At 51.1% G+C, this 13758-nt stretch overlaps 1 protein-coding gene across 2 annotated transcripts in view; it reads left to right on the plus strand.

Moving 5' to 3' along the window:
* ACTN4 (actinin alpha 4) overlaps nt 1-11054 on the plus strand; it is a 147919-nt gene extending 136865 nt beyond the window's left edge. For both annotated transcript variants that reach the window (XM_079985342.1, XM_079985341.1), the window contains exons 17-21: nt 1680-1859; nt 3258-3404; nt 5120-5200; nt 7174-7332; nt 8523-11054. In XM_079985342.1, the coding sequence (XP_079841468.1) occupies nt 1680-1859; nt 3258-3404; nt 5120-5200; nt 7174-7332; nt 8523-8681 (726 nt within the window). In that variant the 3' untranslated portion in view covers nt 8682-11054. The remainder of the gene's footprint in view (nt 1-1679; nt 1860-3257; nt 3405-5119; nt 5201-7173; nt 7333-8522) is intronic.
* The last annotated feature ends 2704 nt before the right edge of the window (nt 11055-13758 follow it).

A 13758-nucleotide genomic window follows, 5' to 3' on the forward strand; every position in this document is an offset into this window, starting at 1 on the left:
ACACAAGGGAGGTTATGAGCCTGCAAGATAGACAGCAAAGATCACACGCCTAATACCAATCTTATCCAGTTCTTTAAAAAGTCGTAATAAAAGCATAAGTTAAAAATAAACAACTTGAATAAAGCAATATTCATTAGGCCATTAGAATACATTGGTACCTCTGGTTGTGAACGGGATCCGTTCCAAAGGCCCGTTCGCAACCTGAAAGGAATAAAACCCGCATCTGCGCGTGTGAGGGTGGCGATTCGCCGCTTCTGCGCATGTGCATGACGTCATTTTGGGCCTCTGTGCATGCACAAGCGACAAAACCCAGAAGTAACCCTTTCCAGTACTTCCAGGTCGCTGCGGGCTGCAACCTGAAGCAAACATAACATGAGGTGTGACTGTATAACAGTCAACAGTTAACTAAAATACCAGCAAATAATAATTAAACGTTTTACACTTATCAGTTAGAATAAAGAATTATTAAGGTGTAACCACAGAGCCTAGGGCTTGACGATCAGAAGGTCGGTGGTCTGGGTGAGCTCACATTGCTCAGTCCCTGCTCCTGCCAACCTAGCAGTTCGAAAGCACACCAGTGCAAGTAGATAAACAGGTACCACTCTGGCGGGAAGGTAAACGGCGTTTCCATGTGCTGCTCTGGTTCGCCAGAAGTGGCTTAGTCCTGCTGGTCACATGACCCGGAAGCTGTATACCAGCTCCATCGGCTAATAAAACGAGATGAGCGCCGCAACCCCAGAGTCAGTCACGACTGGACCTAATGGTCAGGGGTCCCTTTACCTTTACCTTTTAACCACTAAAAATAACGGCAGGACACAATGCATAAAATAACCATGAAACCAGCATCAAATTGAGAAGCGAGGGCACACAGATGACAAAATTGTTTTTTGAAAATATCCCTGAACTCCTCCTCCGTTCCCAGCTGCTTTTACTGTTCTCATAGTCATGGTCTGGGAAAGGCTCTCAGGTTCTGGATGGTGGGGCAAGGCAGGTGGAAAAAGCTGGAGCTCTGGAGCATCGGTACAGTGTAAGAGCCAACAGTGAGACGTGTGAGCCAAGAATCACCCGTCTTTCACCATGGTCTCTGCTGCTCTGAGAGCCTTTTGGGCTGGTGTAGCGGACTTACTGTGGGACTTACTGTGGGACTTACTGTGGGACGCAGGTGGCGCTGTGGGTTAAAGCCTCAGCGCCTAGGGCTTGCCGATCGAAAGGTCGGCGGTTCGAATCCCTGCGGCGGGGTGCGCTCCCGCTGCTCGGTCCCAGCGCCTGCCAACCTAGCAGTTCGAAGGCACCTCCGGGTGCAAGTAGATAAATAGGGACCGCTTACCAGCGGGAAGGTAAACGGCGTTTCCGTGTGCGGCTCTGGCTCGCCAGAGCAGCTTCGTCACGCTGGCCACGTGACCCGGAAGTGTCTCCGGACAGCGCTGGCCCCTGGCCTCTTAAGTGAGATGGGCGCACAACCCCAGAGTCTGTCAAGACTGGCCTGTACGGGCAGGGGTACCTTTACCTTTACCTAGCGGACTTACAGTATAATACTAGCCATGCCCACTGCTTGACTTGGGGGCAGTGCCTTCCAGGTCTAAAAGCCAGGCGGTCAAGCTAGTTCTGGGCAGGATGTCTGCTAGCCCGGCCTGTTTGCCCTGACACGGCTCCACCTTCTTCTCTCCCCCCTCCGCCAGGAAATTGGGCGCATCTCCATCGAGATGAACGGGACCCTGGAGGACCAGCTGGACCACCTGAAGCTGTATGAGCAGAGCATCGTGGATTACAAGCCCAACATTGACATCTTGGAGCAGCAGCACCAGCTCATCCAAGAAGCGCTCATCTTCGACAACAAGCACACCAACTTCACCATGGAGGTGAGGGCAGCGTGGAGACGCTCTCGGCCAGCTAGCCACACAACCGGCGACTCTCGTGTTTTTTTCTGGCAGTTTGCATGCTGGGGAAATGGGAGTCAGGGAACAGGCCTTGCAAAACTGATACAGTGGTACCTCGGTCCTCGGAACGTCTCCGTTGACGAAAATTTCGGAACCCGAACACAACGAAAACCCGGAAGCAGATGCTTCCGTCTTCGAACGCGCCTTGGAAGTCAAACAGCTTCCACTGCGTGCTTTTCAATTTTCTCAACTGAATCTGCAGACAGCCCTTTGCGCCTCGGTTTTCGAACGTTTCGGAACTTGAACGGTCTTCCGGAACGGATTTACGTTCGAGAACCGAGCTACCACTGTAGCTGCTTTTCTCAAAGAAGTAACTCACTTTACGTGGGGCTGACCCAGAAACTCCAGCGGGTGCAGAATGCCGCGGTGAGACTCCTTACGGGGTCCTCGCCATGGGATCACATGCACTGGCTCCCGGTGGAGTACAGGGTCAGGTTTAAGGTGCTGGTTTTAACCTTTAAAGCCCTATACGGCCTAGGACCCATGTACCTACGGGACCGCCTCTCCTGGTATGTCCCACGGAGGACCTTACGGTCTTCAAACAAAAACATCTTGGAGGTCCCGGGCCACAGGGAGGTTAGGCTGGCCTCAACCAGAGCCAGGGCTTTTTCAGCTGTGGCCCCGATCTGGTGGAACGCTCTGTCACAAGAGACTAGGGCCCTGCGGGACTTGACATCTTTCCACACGGCCTGCAAAACAGAGCTGTTCCACCAGGCCTTTGGCCAAGGCACAGCCTGACCCCCTCCTTTGGTAATCCTCACAAAACTCTAGCCCAGTGGCTGCCATTAATTTGATTTTTGAATTGATTTTAAAATGAATTGATTTTAGAATGCTGTGTTACTTTTATTGTTGTTAGCCGCTCTGAGCCCGGCTTCAGCTGGGGAGGGCGGGATATAAATAAAATATTATTATTATTATTATTATTGAAAGAATAAATGGCACAGACAACAATGATAAAGTACTTCAGTCAAAGCCATTTGGAAACATATAGGAAAAGCCATTTGGAAACATATAGGAAGCGTCTCAATCCAGAGTTTCCAGGGCTGGCTGCTGGTTTTAGGGTTTCGGGTATGCACCAGCTGGGCTCATCTTCCTAGGCCCTTTTGCTGAATGGGGAAGGCTTTGATTCGGGGGGTTCTGCCTAGTTCTCTACAAAGCAACCCTTGTTGCTGGGGCTGGGGGAACCCTCTGCCCTCTACCAGATCTTAGCCCCTGATAGATCCCAGGTGCAGATTCCGCTTTCAAGAAGGCAGTACACCAAAGCGAGTGAGTTATTCAGCCTTGCCTCTTCCCCTCCCACCCCGAACTCTTCGTTCCCAGCATATCCGTGTCGGGTGGGAACAACTCCTCACCACAACAGCCCGGACCAGCAACGAGGTGGAGAACCAAATCTTGACCCGGGACGCCAAGGGGATCAGCCAGGAGCAGATGCAGGAGTTCCGGGCCTCCTTCAACCACTTCGATAAGGTAACCTGAGTTTGGCGCAGGGCTGGGGCCTCGCCGTGGAGCAGCCGGAAAGTCCTTTTTGGATGCAGAAGAGTCTGCCCTCTGTGTGTCTGTTTGTGTGTGTGCGTGTGACTTTCCTGCCTCTGATCACTAAAAAAAAGAATAAAAGACAGGAAACTCCTCCCCATAGGAAAGGGTTCGTTCCTCAGATTGAAAAATGCCAGAGGCTGGCACCACTTGGAGGGTCCTCTGAGCTCAGCCTTGTAGCGCTGCCATGAGTGCTTTTGTTTACCTTAATTTCTAGGCCATGCTCCTTCTTCATAATTTATATTTTTATTCCACCCCTCCTTTGAAAGGGCTCAGGGCAGTTGCAGTCCCCTCCTTGTATTTTATCACCGCCAAACCTGTGAGGTAGGCCCGGCTGAGACAGTAGCTGCCAGCTCTTGGGGTGACCCTGCTTTATCACTCTTGCAGAATTTTAAAAAAAGGGTTGGACGGTTTGGCACTCAAGCTTCCAGCCGCTTTTCTGCCACCCAAATCAGACCTGTTCAGTTTGTGTCCAGAGGAAACTGGCCAGGCCTGTTGTTGGCATCTGTCTGTCTTGAGAGGCACGGGAGGGCACCTCCAGGGGGGAAGTCAAACCGCAGCTTTAGCAGCACCGAAGTGGCCTCCCCGGGGCGCAAGCCTGGGCGGTGTGTCTCGAGGTCCTGGGCGACAAGACACAGACACACACACACACCCCGGGATCGCTGATGTAGTCCCAAGGACAGCTGAGCAAGACGTTTGGCACCAGCTTGGCTGCAGGAGTTGCTGGAGGGAGGCGTACAAGGCGCCATCCAACCATTTTAGGGACTCCACTCTGGATTTGTGCAGGGTTTCCTCCCAAGCCTTCCTCCCAGTACGTTTCCGAGCACAATTCAAAGTGCTGGTGCTGACCTTTAAAGCCCTAAATGGCCTCGGTCCAGTATATCTGAAGGAGCGTCTCCACCCCCATCGTTCTGCCCGGACACTGAGGTCCAGCGCCGAGGGCCTTCTGGCGGTTCCCTCACTGCTAGAAGCCAAGTTACAGGGAACCAGGCAGAGGGTCTTCTCGGTGGTGGCGCCCGCCCTGTGGAACGCCCTCCCACCAGATGTCAAAGAGAACAACAACTACCAAACTTTTAGAAGACATCTGAAGGCAGCCCTGTTTAGGGAAGCTTTTAATGTTTGATGTATTTCCGGTTTTTATGTTTGGTTGGGGACCGCCCAGGGTGGCTGGGGAGGCCTGGCCAGATGGGCAGGGTATAAATGGTAAATTATTATTATTATTATTATTTTCTTCTCCCAAAGATGTCCTGCAAAGCAGCGGAGGTTTAAGCTCAGAGTTTCCCTTCTCTTAGTTGGGCTCCCTTCCCAGGTTGACAAGCCCCATAATAGTCATTTTTTCACGGCTTGTTGCGGCACGTCTGATCAGAACAGGTGGTGGTATGAAAGTCCTGTCTCTTTTGAGCTCCCCAGCCAGGTCCTTGAAGCAGGGCTCTTCTTCTTCCCCCTCCTCCTCTGCCCACTTCCTGAGCCTGCGGGCTGGAGCCCCCCCCCCCCGAGAGCATCCACGAGAGTGCTGGAACTAACGCCGTGTCTTTTCCCCTTCCCCCCTCCCTTGTCGTGTGCACGTGGGCTCTCCCGCCCTCCTCCCCACCCCCCTCAAATGTGCATGCCGCGCCCTCCGCCCCTCCCTGCGCGTGGCCCGGCGGCAGGACCACGGCGGCTCCCTGGGACCCGAAGAGTTCAAAGCCTGCCTCATCAGCTTGGGATACGATGTGGAGAATGACCGACAGGTACCCGATGCCCGTTAAAAACCGCGCAGCCGCTCGGCGATCTTGCAATTAACCTGATCTCCTTTCTCTCTTCCTTCACCACGTTCGTTTCTCCCCACCATCAAACACCCACTCTTCTTCTTCTTTCTCCTCCCGCCACCTTGTCGTCGCTGTGTTTCGTGTATCCGATTTGTGCACCCGTGTCTTCCCCCACTTCCCCTGTCGTCTGTTTACGTGGCATCTCGATGGCTTCTCCTGACTGATGTTCTCTCTCTCTGTGTCTCTTTCCTCCGTGGGGCTCTGGTGGCCTTCTCCTCCCTTTCCATCTTTGCATGCCTCCTCCATCTGCGTTCTCTCCCTCTCCCTCCCTTCGCCTGTCGGCCTCTGGGAATAGAAGCGCACGGGCAGCATGGACACAGACGACTACCGAGCCCTGCTTATCTCCACGGGATACAGCCTGGTACGCTCTGCTCTCTGCTCGCCCCCCCCCCACTTCTCTTCCTCGCTCTGTCCTCCATGCCAGCGGCAGCAGCTGGCAACAGCCGAAATGCTGCATCTATCCGTTGTATGGCCGGCCCTCGCCTTGGGCAGTGTCCTTCCACCTTGGGCACCCAGGCCTTGCTGAACTCCCAACTCCCATCATCCCCTGCCAGCTCAGCCGGGCATTATGGGAGTTGTGGTCCAGGCTGAAGAACACGGGCCTAGGGTGTGAGTCGGAACGTGACGTCAAGTCGGGTCAAGGGTCAGGGCTGTGCTTACAGCCAAGTGGTTTGCAAGAAATGGCGGGTGAGAAATTCAGGGTTACTGGTGGGTGGGCATTTGCTAGGGCTGCTGGGAGTCACAGGTGGGGAGAGGGTTCTGTTGTCTGTGGGATTCCCATATGGGGTGTTTGTTTGGCCGCTATGGGACAGGTTGCTAGATTGGATGATCTTGCAGACTATTCCTACTATGAATCGGCAGGGTGGGGGGAGTTCCCTTTGGCTGAGTGGGGATGGCTGTAGAGGGAAGACTTTGTATAAAATAAACATGGGGGGCGGGGTCAGAAATCAGGCAGGCACCACCCCTACTAAGTTTCAGGTGCCCGGTTAAGATGGTTTTATTCCAGGAGGTCTTTGTTCCTCACAAATGCTGCTCCGATGTTTCATTCTCCAACATTTTAAATTTCGGGCACAGCTGTGCCATACATTTGAAGCACGTGGCTTCCACCAAAGGATGCTGGGAAGTGTAGTTTGCTCTCCACAGAACCACACTCCCAAGTACCCTTAACAAACTACAGTTCCCACAATTCTTTGGGGGAAAGCCACGTGCTTCAGGTAAACATGACAGCGTCGGTGTATGGTATGTTTTTATTCTCCGACGGCCACTTTGAGACCCATATAAAGTGAAAAGCAGGGTATAGATTTCTAATAAGTAGTGTAGAGGAAGCTGCTTTTATGCCAGGTTTGACTTGTTCACCCATCTAGCTCTGCCTTCTCCAACGCGGTGCCCTCCTTCATTGCTGGCCCTCTGGAGGACGCTAGGTTGTGGTCGGCTGATTGAGCCCAGCATTGGCTGCCAAGGCTGCCAGCCGCTCTCCCAAGATCTGAGACAGAGAGAAGCTCTCCCCCATTTCCTGCTATCTGTTTTTTTTTTTTTTTTTTAACTGGAGATGGGAGGGACCAGAGACCTGCTGTCCTGCTATGGCCCCTCCCTAGTATAACGCTGCAATCACAGGAGATTCAAATGGAAATTAGGCCTAGGAAACCTTAAGCAAGAAAGGTTTGGGCCAAGTTCGTCCGGGTGTAGTTCCAAACTCCGCAGAATTCCCACCAGTCCAAATTCGGACAGCCACTTTGACACGGAATGGGGGGGGGGCCTTCTTTAAAGCTTGAGGCCGCAGCTGAGTTTTCCAGCAAACGTGTCAGTGCCGTCAAATGGACTCAGCTGTTTTGCTGCCTTTTTGCCAGGAGGCTCAAATGACCTCCTTTCTCTCACCCCCACCTCTGCCTCGCCAGGGAGATGCGGAATTCAACCGGATCATGAGTGTCGTGGACCCCAACAACAGCGGAGTGGTGACTTTCCAAGCCTTCATCGATTTCATGTCCCGGGAAACCACGGACACGGATACTGCCGACCAAGTCATTGCCTCCTTCAAGGTCCTGGCTGGAGACAAGGTGAGTTCAACAAGGGGGAGGGGAAAGACTTTAAAGAAACGAGCAAAAAGAACCAACCACATTTCTAGTTGTTGAGGCTGAAAAGACATTGCTGAGAGTGCTCGAATCTCAGAAGCCAGAGGAAGAACTGAGTCGGTTTTCTAGCATTTGGGGCTGGGGGCTTCAGGAACTCCTTAGCCCCCTCAAAGACCAAGTAAGGGAGATCATGCAGATTTGTGCAAGCTTTCACCTGATTTCAGGACAGAATATGACTTCTCTCGGTGCAGAATTTAGAAAACTTTTTGAAAGTTCAGAGAGCGTGGTCTTTTTGCCTTGAGATGAGTTTTGGGGACAGATCTGCTTGTACGTTTCAAACACATTCAGCACCGCATTAGAAGCACACAACGTTCCCCCATGCCCGCCCAAGAATCTGGGAACTCACAGCTAAAATAAGCAATCAGAAAGACAAAATATCTGTGGAAGAACGGAGACCCTTTTTAGTTTATATAGGAACACAATACAGCAAAATAAAATTTCATACAGGTTTTGCCTTGTGCGCAATGGAAAGAAAATAGAAAAGATTGCAATATAGGATTTAGGTGAATGGATAAGGTTAATAGGCTAATAGCAGAGCTAGAACTCCCAGCACCCTTAAACTACAGTTCCCAGGATTCTGCGGGGAGGGCCATGTGCTTTAAATCAATGTGCTGCAAATCAATGGTAAAGGTAAAGGGAACCCTGACTGTTAGGTCCAGTCGTGACCAACTCTGGGGTTGCGGCGCTCATCTCGCTTTATTGGCCGAGGGAGCCGGCGTCCAGCTTCCGGATCATGTGGCCAGCATGACTAAGCCGCTTCTGGCGAACCAGAGCAGTGCATGGAAACTCCGTTTACCTTCTTGCCGGAGTGGTACCTATTTATCTACTTGCACTTTGACGTGCTTTCGAACTGCTAGGTTGGCAGGAGCAGGGACCGAGCAACGGGAGCTCACCCCATCGCGGGGATTTGAACCGCCGACCTTCTGATCGGCAAGACCTAGGCTCTGTGGTTTAGACCACAGCGCCACCCGCGTCCCGCAAATCGATGGAGTTTGCTACAAATATTGGCTTGGGACCCCAAACAATCCCTTTGTGTTATTCCAATGTTCCTGATCCTCCACTCGGTGGGCACAACCTCACAGAGGCCTCTCCTCTTCTCTCCGTCCCTGACACAGAACTACATCACGGCAGAGGAGCTTCGGCGAGAGCTTCCCCCCGACCAGGCTGAGTACTGCATCGCGCGCATGGCACCTTACCAGGGCCCTGACGCCATCCCCGGCGCCCTCGACTACAAGTCCTTCTCCACGGCGCTTTACGGCGAGAGCGACCTGTGAGGCTAGAGCCGGAGGCAGCGGCGGCAACAGCAAGCGCTGGCGCTTTTTGGGGAGGGAGGGGGGGCGACGCTTTTGATTTTCCCCCATTCACACAAACACACACACAAACACAGCAATGGGAACGTTGTCTTTCACTTTCCTTCTCTCTCTCTCTTTCTCTTTCTCTCCGAGGACAGAAAGCTGCCTCCACGCTGGGCGACCCTGGGAGCTGGCCTGGGCCACCCCCTCCCCACCCCCTTCTCCCCCACCCCACCCCATCCCCACTGCGCACTCGACGGACACTATGCAACAGTTCTTTCCCCCCAAACTCTGAGCAGCGGATATGTCGACTGGCATATTCGGGGCCCTCCCTCCATCTCTTCTCGGGCACTGCCTTTTAATTTATGCGTCTGGGGTGCCCCCAAGCTGCCCTCGGTCTGCAGCGCGTCGAAACCCAGCGCCTTCGGGATCCGGAGGGGCTGCCGAGACCCGCTTCCTTGCTTTCCTCTCTCTCTCTCTGACACAGAACCTAGATACCTCATTCCGGACCTTTCCGCTCGCTGCGCTAGGCAGTTTTTGGGCCTAGCCTGTGCCTCTCGCCCCCCAACCCCAGCGTCACACCTCCGACTGGCTCTTTCCCCCCGTTAGGGGCGAGAGGAGGAGGAGGATAGGGACCCCCTTCAGGTGTCCAGGTCCAAACTCACGGTTTCTGCCCAGGCTGTTAGCTTTGACTGGGAAGGAGTCCTAAGCAGCTCCTTTAAGCGGTGCCCTCGTTCACGGCCACCCACGCTCCCCGTGGCACACGCTGCTTAGTCTGACTTCCGCGGTTTGCCCTTCACCTGCTTGAAAAAATAGGTTGCCTTCCCATTTGGGGCTAGTTGGGAGGGCTTGCGCCTGGCAAGGGCGTATTGGCCCTTTCCCATTCCGCAGACTGAGCACGCGAGTGTTCAAAGAGGCAGTGCCTCTCTCCTCAAATCCGTCGCAGCTTCTTCCCCGGCGCTCGCAGGAGAAGCAAAACCTTTGCGGAACGGATATCCCCACCCCAGTCGGGCCCTTTCGCCTCTTTTCTCCCACCCTAGTCTCCGGTTTTATAAATCCACCCATCCTTCTCTGCCCCTACGCCATCAGGTCGCGGCAACACCCCCCCCAAGCCGCTTTTGTAACAGAGTTTGGAAATAACACAATCTCAGCAATACCGACGCCCGTCTTTGAGGCCGAAACGCAAAAACGGTTCGTTTTCTCGCGCGAAGTGCGCCCAGAGGTGTCTTAAGGAGGGGCTTTAACTTTCTCCGGGAGGGGGGAGAGGTGCTAGGAGCCGGGCATCAGTCTTAAAAAGCAGGCCGATCCGGAACGGATTTGTCTCATTTCCCCCTTCTCGACACCCTTGCTTCACGCCCGAGGGTGGTTTTTTTGGGTGAGGGTGAGAAAAGTGAAATTGTGGGTAGGTGACCCCCAAGGCGAGGGACAGGGGGAAATCGCAAATAACTACAGGTGCTTTCGGAGGGAACTTTTGAGGGGTGTCTGAGAAGGAGGGGGGAGCCCCAAGACCGTGCTTCCCAGCATCCTCTGGGGTGATCCTTGCAAGGTAGCGTCAGGGTAGCAAAACAGACTCCGCTGCAGGCAAAACAGCTCTTTGGGCACCTCGCAAACTGTTGGCTGCTCCCTCTTCTCCCCCCACAGGGCAGGAGCGACTTGCTCACTTAGTCTTCCTCTCTCTCTCTCTCTCGCCTCGCTCTGAACAACCCATTAAAAAAATAATAAATCCATTGCTTCACGCTTATATATATATATATATTATATATATATCTATTTTTTTGTAATTTCTTCATCATGGTGCAGGGTTTTCTGAGGACCAAATCTAAAACGAAAGAGAACCGTGCAGAGATCTTTTTTTAAAAAAAGAAAGAGAGAAATTAAAAACACAGCAAACTGTTGCAATTTAATAACGTCCAGATTTATTATTATTAAATATATATATACATCTAGCATCGTATATTGCCGAAGGGTGTGTTTGGGTTTGTTTGTTTGTTCGGTTGTTTTTTTTCCGTCTTTGTCTTTTTTCTTCATCATGTAATTAAAAAGTTATGGCTGACCGTAGCACTGGGGGCGGGCGTGGGGAACCAGTAACATTCCTACACCTTTTTTAATTTTTTGGTCACCCATCTTTTTCGTTTTGGTTCTCTTCTTCTTTCTTTTTGTCATCGGAGAAGGTTTAGCTTATTTTATTGTGTTTGCTCCTGAATGCCTGCCCTCTGCAGGGTTCGGGCAGTTCAGCCAATAGGGAGTAGCTGGCTTCTGTCTGCCTCTGTTCTACAAACTTCCGAGCTTTCCGGGGAAAACCAACCCTCCTCCCACTGGGAACAAGACAATAAAATGTAATATTTTTAAGGATGATTTCTCTGCTGTCGTTCTTTCCAGTACTTTTCCAAGCACAATTCAAAGTGTTGGTGCTGACCTTTAAAGCCCTAAACAGCCTCAAAGCTACAGTGGTGCCTCGCAAGACGAAAAGAATCCGTTCCGCGAGTCTCTTCGTCTAGCGGTTTTTTCGTCTTGCAAAGCAAGCCCATTGACGGCTTAGCGGATTAGCGCTATTAGCGGCTTAGCGGCTTAGCGGCTTAGAAAAAGGGGGGGGGGAAGGGAAAGAAACCCGCAGGAACTCGCAAGGCATTTTCGTCTTGCGAAGCAAGCCCATAGGAAATTCGTTTTGCGAAGCACCTCCAAAACGGAAAACTCTTTCGTCTAGCGAGTTTTCCGTCTTGCGAGGCATTCGTCTTGCGGGGCACCACTGTATACCTGAAGGAGCGTCTCCACCCCCATTGTTCTACCCGGACACTGAGGTCCAGCACCAAGGGCCTTCTGGCGGTTCCCTCACTGTGAGAAGTGAGGTTACAGGGAACCACACAGAGGGCCTTCTCGGTAGTGGCGCCCACCCTGTGGAACACCCTCCCTTCAGATGTGAAGGGAATAAGTAGCTGTCCTATTTTTAAAAGACGTCTGAAGACAGCCCTGTTCAGGGAAGTTTTAAATATTTAACGCTGTATTGTTTTTAATACTTGATTAGGAGCCGCCCAGAGTGACTGGGGAAACTCAGCCAGATGGGCGGGGTATAAATAAATTATTATTATTATTATTATTATTATTATTATTATTATTATTATTATTTCCCACCGCTTCCCTCCTTTACTCATTTGCCTCCCCATCCCTGTTCCTTTACCACCGTTTGCAAATTCACACAAAGCTGCCTGGTACAATTGGAAGACTTGGCACATTACGAGGGTCCTGGCCCAACCGTTAGCATTTATATGCAGCAAAAGATCGGGGTAGAGTCACACAAAATCCTTTAAAAGCAACGCAGGAGAGTCGTTAAAATGGCTGGCTGCTCTGAGGAAATTTCCAGGAAAAAAGCACACCAAGAACTCAGGCCAATATAAGTTTCAGTAGTGGGAATGGTTCCTACTCGCAAATCAGTAGTCAATTGTAACAAAAATTAATCCATTCAAAAGTATGTATTCTGACAAGGATTACAAACTCAAATAGAGATTACAGACTCAAACTCATAAGGATATGTATAACACAATGATTCGTTACAGTATGAAAGAAAAGAGTTTATGAGTAGAGATAAGCTCATGTTAGTCCATAGTAAGATTTGACGTGAAGATCTTAGTTTCAGTCGTTGAGCAGAAGTCAGAAGTCAATTATGGATCAGAAACCAGGAGAGGGCGATTGAAGCTTAGATCTTCACATCAAATCTTACTATGGACTAACACGAACTTATCACTTTTCGCTGTCTCTGCCACATGATCACCCACAAATAAGGACTTCGGAGACAAAATCCAGTTTTAGCCTCAACTTAAGGCATTTGAAGGTCAGTGACTGGAAAAGAAATTCCACAGCTAGTATAAAACTGTTGTCAAGGAGGCAGTGATTGCCGTCCCTGTATGTCACAAACCATTTCCCCCTCTGCTGAGAAGTATTGGATCTGTTAAACTTTCTCTCCAGCTCAACACATTCTCTGAACACTAAAAAGGCAAGCGTTAGATGCTTTGTGTGCGTGTGTGCTTTGCAGCCTAAATCTTGCTGTTTATTAATGTTGTTTTCCTACAAGAAAGTTGCAACCATTGTGTGGTTCATCTCTGGCCGGGAGCCGTCTCTAACCCCTTCCTGGCATAGAGAAGAGGTACAGTGGTATCTCGCAAGACGAAAAGAATCCGTTCCGCGAGTCTCTTTGTCTAGCGGTTTTTTCGTCTTGCGAAGCAAGCCCATTGACGGCTTAGCGGATTAGCGCTATTAGCGGTTTAGCGGCTTTTAGCGGATAAGCGGCTTAGCGGCTTAGAAAAAGGGGGGGGGGAGGACAAAAAAAACCGCAGGAACTCGCAAGACATTTTCGTCTTGCGAAGCAAGCCCATAGGAAATTCGTTTTGCGAAGCACCTCCAAAACGGAAAACCCTTTCGTCTAGCGAGTTTTCCGTCTTGCGAGGCATTCGTCTTGCGGGGCACCACTGTACAATGAGGGTTTTGTGAGGTTTCTTAACATTCCGGTTTTCCAGATGCATATTTTGCAGGTTTCTGGTACTGAACCAATAGCAGCCCCCAATGCAGCAGAGCAATGGGAATGTGGGTTGTGGAGAATTGGCAACCCACATTTTGGCAAAGAAGTCAGAAGGGATTAGGACTTGACCTAAAATGGTTACTTTTTTGGGCGGCGGGATTTGAGGCAAGAAAAGAAATCCAAACACTACCCATTCCTGCAATGTGGAAATCAAAGACGTAACAGAGAATTGGCTGTACAACAGACGTACGAAAAGAGCATCTTTGACACAAAAACAGTTTTGCGGCAGCTTTTGTGATCTAGAAAGAATGTGGCCTCTTTGTTTTGTTGCTGTTCCTTCCTGGTTTTCGGGATCCTGGACCTCCCAAGCATCCCATTTTATCTCCCTCACGGTAAGGACATCTCTGGGCGATAGGAAGACATTGATATCATGGCACAAGATCTCATAGGTTCTGTTTCCCGTAGTCCACAAAGCATCACACAAACCCCATTCTGTTCTCTGTATCGGAGAAGAGAGAAGTTTGTCTCCCTCTCGCATAATACAACTCG

This window comes from Podarcis cretensis, assembly GCF_951804945.1.
Source record: "Podarcis cretensis genome assembly, chromosome: 8".
Taxonomy (NCBI): domain Eukaryota; kingdom Metazoa; phylum Chordata; class Lepidosauria; order Squamata; family Lacertidae; genus Podarcis; species Podarcis cretensis.